The sequence below is a fragment of the Rhipicephalus sanguineus genome, chromosome 4, assembly GCF_013339695.2.
Source record: "Rhipicephalus sanguineus isolate Rsan-2018 chromosome 4, BIME_Rsan_1.4, whole genome shotgun sequence".
Lineage (NCBI taxonomy): Eukaryota > Metazoa > Arthropoda > Arachnida > Ixodida > Ixodidae > Rhipicephalus > Rhipicephalus sanguineus.
In genome coordinates, this window is record NC_051179.1 from 196,279,262 (window position 1) to 196,285,450 (window position 6,189).

The window sequence follows — 6,189 nt, forward strand, 5'->3', positions numbered from 1 at the left end:
CCTTCCCCATATGCACTATTTGATCACCGCCGTAGCTGCGCAGTACTGCTCGGGCCGGCTGCGGTTGGCACTTGGTTCCCAGGGCGTCAAACACACCGCGCGGCAGCAGGTTGGCCTGCGCGCCGGTGTCTACTTTCAGCCGCACTTCTCGTCCCGAAATCTGAGTCGCAACCTCCCAGTCGCGCCGATCGGCCATGCTCGCTTTCTTACGTGCCGTAGATATGTGCAGCACAGTAAAGGCGTCGTCATCGTCGTCGTCATCCCGCTACACTTTCGACCTCACTGGAGAAGAAAAGCAGGACTACGACAAGTTAGTCCAAGCATTCGAGGTTTACTGCTTACCTCAGAGCAACGAGACGTTCGAGCGCTACGTGTTCCGGAGCCGCACGCCGACCGAAGGTGAGCCTTTCGAGCAGTTCTATCGGGACCTGCAACTGAAATCGAAGAGCTGCAACTTTGAGAACCTCCGGGAGTCGATGCTGCGTGACCAAATAGTGTACGGCACATCTAGTAAAGCGTTGAGAGAAAAGCTTCTAGCCAAAAAAGACTTGACGCTCAGCACAGCTGTTGAGTCGGCCAAGGCTGAGGAAATCGCTGCCGCACAAACCAAAGCGTGGAGTGAAACCAAGAGCGTAGACGCAGTGACGCAAGACAAAAAGAAGTACCAGCAACACAGGAAGGACTCGCTAGGGCACAGCAAAGAGAGACATCAAGGAAAGAAATGCGGCTACTGCGACCGCTCGCATAGGCCTCGAGAGTGTCCAGCATATGGGAAATATTGTGCTAGATGCGGAAAGCAGAATCATTTCGCAGTTTGCTGCAAAGCAAGAGCAACGCATGTGAACGACATCGCCGAGCGGGATGACGACGACGATGACGACGCCTTTACTGTGCTGCACATATCTACGGCACGTAAGAAAGCGAGCATGGCCGATCGGCGCGACTGGGAGGTTGCGACTCAGATTTCGGGACGAGAAGTGCGGCTGAAAGTAGACACCGGCGCGCAGGCCAACCTGCTGCCGCGCGGTGTGTTTGACGCCCTGGGAACCAAGTGCCAACCGCAGCCGGCCCGAGCAGTACTGCGCAGCTACGGCGGTGATGAAATAGTGCATATGGGGAAGGTATGCCTCCCAGTTCAGATTGGAGAAGACACCAAGATAGTGGAATTCTTTGTTGTGAAGAAAGGTCGGCAGGCGATCTTAGGACTGCACGCTTGCGAGCAGTTTGGTCTCGTGAACAGAATTAGAGCAGTCAACAAGGATGACTTATCCGAGTGCATTCGCAGAGAGTATCCGAAGTTGTTTACGGGCATCGGACTACTAAAGCGAGAATACAGTATGGCGCTCCAAGACGGCGCCCGCCCAGTCGTCGAGCCGGCGCGGCGTGTACCTCACGCAATTCGACCCCGGTTGAAAGAGGAACTTGATCGTTTGGAGGCAGCGGGGATCATAGCCAGGGTGCGGGAGCCTTCTGACTGGGTAAGCCCACTTGTTATTGCTCGAAAGAAGAACGGTCAGCTTCGGGTCTGCATGGATCCCAGAAAAGTGAATGAGGTTTTGAAGACAGAACACTTTCAACTTCCACGCAGAGAAGAGATTGAAAGCGAACTGGCAGGGGCGAAATATTTCAGCTCGCTTGATGCCAACAGCGGTTTCCACCAAATACCTCTTGATGAAAAGTCCTCGCGCATCTGCACATTCAGCAGCCCATTTGGCCGTTACCGGTTCCTAAGGCTGCCCTTTGGCATCGCGTCGGCTCCAGAGATATTTCAAAGAACAATGATCGAGATTTTTGACGGGCTACCTGGAGTACGCATCTACATCGATGACATTTTAATTTGGGGTGCCTCATGGGAAGAGCACCAAGAAAGATTGCACAATGCCCTGAAAACAGCCAGTGAAGCGGGCCTCACGCTTAATTGGGAAAAATGTAAGTTCGGAGTGAAGCAGATAGACTTCCTTGGAGATAGAATAAGTGCGGAAGGCATCAAACCAAACCCAGAACTGGTAGAGTGCATAGCCCATTGCCAGAGACCAGCTACAAAAAAGGAAGTCCAAAGGTTGCTTGGCGCTGTCAACTATTTCAGCAAGTACTTGCCGAACTTAGCAAGTCAGACAGAATCACTTCGAGGACTATTGCGTGAAGGCGTTATCTTTGAATGGACAAGAACGCACGACATCGAGTGGGCCCATCTAAAAAAAATGCTGACGCGAGCTCCGGTGCTTGCAATTTTCGATCCATCCTTGCCTACTAAGTTGTCTACTGACGCATCCGCCTATGCAGTGGGAGCAGCACTTCTTCAGCAGCATGGTACCGAGTGGCAACCGGTCGCTATGCGTCAAGAGTTTTGACCGAAACTGAGCGCCGATACGCACAGATTGAAAAGGAGGCCCTTGGAATAGTATTTGGCTGTGAGAAGTTTAATGAGTTTGTTCTAGGCCGAAGAATTATAATAGAGACTGATCACAGTCCATTAATATCTATCTCAAAGAAAGGACTCAGCGACATACCGCCCCGTCTTCAAAGGTTGTTCCTGAGACTGCTGAAATATGACTACCGACTGTACTTTGTTCCAGGAAAGAAACTGATTGTAGCTGACACCCTGTCGAGAATTCAAGGACAATGCATGTCAGAAAACTGCTCGAAGGACTTGGAAATACACGCCACCAGTGTTTTGGAGGAACGAGTCAGCAGGAGAACAAAGCAAAGACTGGAAGATGCCACAGCTAGAGACCCAGAACTGCAGCAGGTCATAAAAAATCTGCAGGCGACAGAGCCTATCAAGGGGGTGTGGAAAAAACACACCAACGAATTGTCTGTGGTGGAAGGTGTGCTGATGAAAGGCACCAAAGTTGTAATTCCTTCCGAGCTTAGAAAAGAAATGCTCTCTCGGTTACACCGGGGGCATCTGGGCATGGCCAAGTGCATATCACGAGCACGCACTCTCATGTACTGGCCGAGGATGGCAGCTGACATAAGACAGATGGTGGAACAGTGTGAGACCTGCCAAATACATGCATACAAACAACCCGCTGAGCCCCTGCTGTTACGAGACACACCAAATCAACCCTGGTACAGGGTAGGAGCGGACTTGTGCGAATATGCTGGCAAGCATTACCTAGTCGTGTACGATGCATACTCCAACTATCCGGAGGTTGAGGAGTTGCATGGGACCACGACAAGTGAAGTCATCAATAAACTCTCGCGGGTATTTGCACGCTATGGCATTCCACATGAGCTCTGCACTGATGGCGGACCCCAGTTTACAGCCAAGGAATTTAAAAACTTTGCAGTGATGTTTGACTTTGAGCACATCATCTCTAGCCCCTATTATCCGAAATCTAATGGACTCGCGGAAAAAGGGGTACAAATCATAAAGAGGCTCCTCAAGAAGGCAGGGTCAAAGGAGGAGTTTTGGCTTGGCCTCCTTAACTACCGTGCAGCTCCACTGGAAGACGGTGTCTCACCATCCCAGTATCTAATGGGTCGCAACAGCAGAACACCACTCCCAGACCTTTGCTTGGATTCACCACGGCAGCTATCAAACCCTCGAAAACACAAGCAAAATATGAACACAGGACAGCATCTCCCGCCGCTCCACCCCGGAGACACTGTTCGTATTTGGTCTGGAAACAAATGGGGCACGAAAGCTAAGGTTTTGGACCTAGTGGCCCCCAGATCGTACAGGGTGCTAACAGAGGATGGAAGCGAATTCAGAAGGAACCGCCAAGACTTACGGAAAACAAAATACTCTAGCAACTCAGCACCACAGCAGCTTCATCCTACTGGACTTAGTAACGCGGGGGACGGGAGTCAGTCAGGACTGCAGGGAGCAACCGATGCAAAACGGGCATTCATGAGCGTTGACCTTCCCTTAGTGACCGCAAGATCAACAGCAGCAGCAAGGGAACAATGTGCGCCCCCCAGACAACTAGAAGCACCTACAGAATCATCGCCCATGGTGGGACCAAGGGCTGCCGAAGAATGCCTTCCTCCCGCACCTCCTAGACAAGCAGGAGTGTCGGGGGAAGATGAGCCTAGAGCGTCGTCCAGCCAACAAACCACCGAGAAGCCAGCTGTGCAGGCCCCAAAAGGTTCAGCAGAGACTGCTATAGAACACCCTTATAATACATCCCCGCGGCGGTCATCAAGAATCAGAAGACCTCCCCACCGATTGGGCTACCAGAATTAACAAGTCTCCTCTTGCACCTTATGAAGGACATACTGTGTAATCAGCTCGTAATTTTAAAGAAAAGAGGATGTATCGGTTACCGCTAAGACCGTCTATGTACGCCGCCCAGTCTGGCAACGCGCTGGAGCACTTCCGGTGCGCAAGCAATAAACATCAGTTCTTCCATGGCCACCGTACGTGTCGGTCTCGTTGTATACAGACGTGATCAAGGTAACACAAGCAGATTGACCATTTAAAACCGTGAAGGAGAGCGTCCATCATTCGTTCGAATGTAGCTGGGGCATTGTATAACCCGAACGGCATTACATAGAGTCCGTCGGGAGTTACGAACGCTGTCTTTTCACGGTCCATGTCATCAACTGCTATCTGCCAGTAGCCGGAACGGAGGTCGATGGAAGAAAAATAATTTGCTCCACTAAGGCAGTCAAGGGCGTCAACTATCCGTGGCAGGGGATACACGTCTTTTTTCGTTACCTTGTTAAGATTCCGGTAGTCGACACAGAAACGCCAGCTGTTATCTTTCTTTTTGACGAGGACGACAGGCGAAGCCCAGGGGCTTGAAGAAGGCTCAGTGATGTTCCGAGCAAGCATCTTGTCGACTTCTTTCTGGATCACGTGGCGTTCGGTGGAGGATATCCGATAGGGCCGCCGATGTACTGGATTTGCATCGCCGGTGTTAATTCGATGCTTTACGACGGTCGTTTGGCCTAGTGGTCGGTCGTGGAGATCAAAGATGTCTTGATACGACGCAAGAACGCCACGAAGCGCGTGCACATGCTCGGCAAGGAGATCAGATGCGATCATTTTCGTTATGCCATCTCGCGTAGTGCCCAACTCAAGACTGGCAGGTGACGGTGTATCCTATGCTAAGGCGGAAATTTGGTAGTCGCCGGCCGGAACAAGTGTTGCAAGGCATATTCCTCGGGGCAGTACTTGCGAGCAAAGTCCAAAGTTCACAATAGGGAGACGTGCCACGTTGTCCTTCATAGTGATAATCGTGTGCTGGAACGTTGCATTGAACGAAGAGAGGACGGTAGCGTTAGGTGACACGACATAATCTCCGTCGGCCACAGGCGGATCGAAAGAGACGTCCATATACGTCACAGCTCGACAGAATAGGCGAATGTGCTCGACGGAGCATAGCCTTGGCGGCGCAGGAGCAGGAGGGTCAACGGCGTGTGGTAGAGCGAGTTGAACAACACCAGCAGAACAGTCAATTAGGGCGGAATGCTCCGACAGAAAATCTAATCCCAGAATGATGTCATGTGGGCAGTGGTCCAGGACGTAAAACAGAACAGAAGTATGACATCCAGCCACAGTGACGCGGGCGGCACACATCCTGACAGCTGACGTTGCTGTCAGCTGACGCTGACGTTGCTGCATCGGCTACTCGGACCACAGTGATAGGAGCAGGCGTAAGCACTTTCTTTAGCCGAGCACGAAGACTAGAGTTGATTACTGATATGTGAGCGTCAGTGTCAATGAGTGCTATTGCAGGTGTGCCGTCTACATTTACGTTGATCAAGTTCTTGTGTCCGGGTAGCGTGCGCAGAGGAATTTCGGGTCGGGTCGTCAAGGCAGGCTCACCTCTAGGAGCTGCGCCCGTTAGTTTTCCGAGGACTGGTGGTGGTAGGAGGGAGAGGGAGAGCGGCGACGGTTATGTGAGCGGGGCAGGCGTCCGGATGGCGACAGCGAGCGGTTTGGTCGAGCGGGCACGGGTAGCGAAGCATTGTAGTAGTCAACGTGTATTGGCATGCGGGAACCATTAGGTGGGCGCCAGGTGTTGGCGTAGTGCGGCCATGGCTGCGAATTCCAGGAATTACGGCAATGACGTGAAATGTGGCCGACTCGTCCGCAGCAGAAGCAGATCGGTCTGTCATCGGATGTTCGCCATTCAGCCGAGTTCCGGTAACGTGGACGGTTGTACGGACCGCCGGACATATCAGGTACACTAGGTAATTGGTCGGGTCTGTTAATTGGGCAGAGCGTCTGTAGTC

General features: G+C 52.1%; 1 protein-coding gene across 1 annotated transcript; it reads left to right on the forward strand.

Annotated features, from left to right (window-relative positions):
* The first annotated feature begins 221 nt into the window (after positions 1-221).
* On the forward strand, positions 222-2,361 carry LOC119391958 (uncharacterized protein K02A2.6-like). Its single transcript, XM_049415453.1, has 2 exons — positions 222-2,006; positions 2,284-2,361. The coding sequence occupies exons 1-2, from the start codon at positions 222-224 to the stop codon at positions 2,359-2,361; spliced, it is 1,863 nt and encodes a 620-aa protein (XP_049271410.1).
* The last annotated feature ends 3,828 nt before the right edge of the window (positions 2,362-6,189 follow it).

Coding starts and splice junctions, on each gene's coding strand:
- LOC119391958 (XM_049415453.1), top strand. CDS start 222: ATGTGCAGCACAGTAAAGGCGTCGTCATCGTCGTCGTCATCCCGCTAC. Junction 2,007..2,283: donor TCAAACCAAACCCAGAACTG/GTAGAGTGCATA, acceptor CCGCCTATGCAG/TGGGAGCAGCACTTCTTCAG.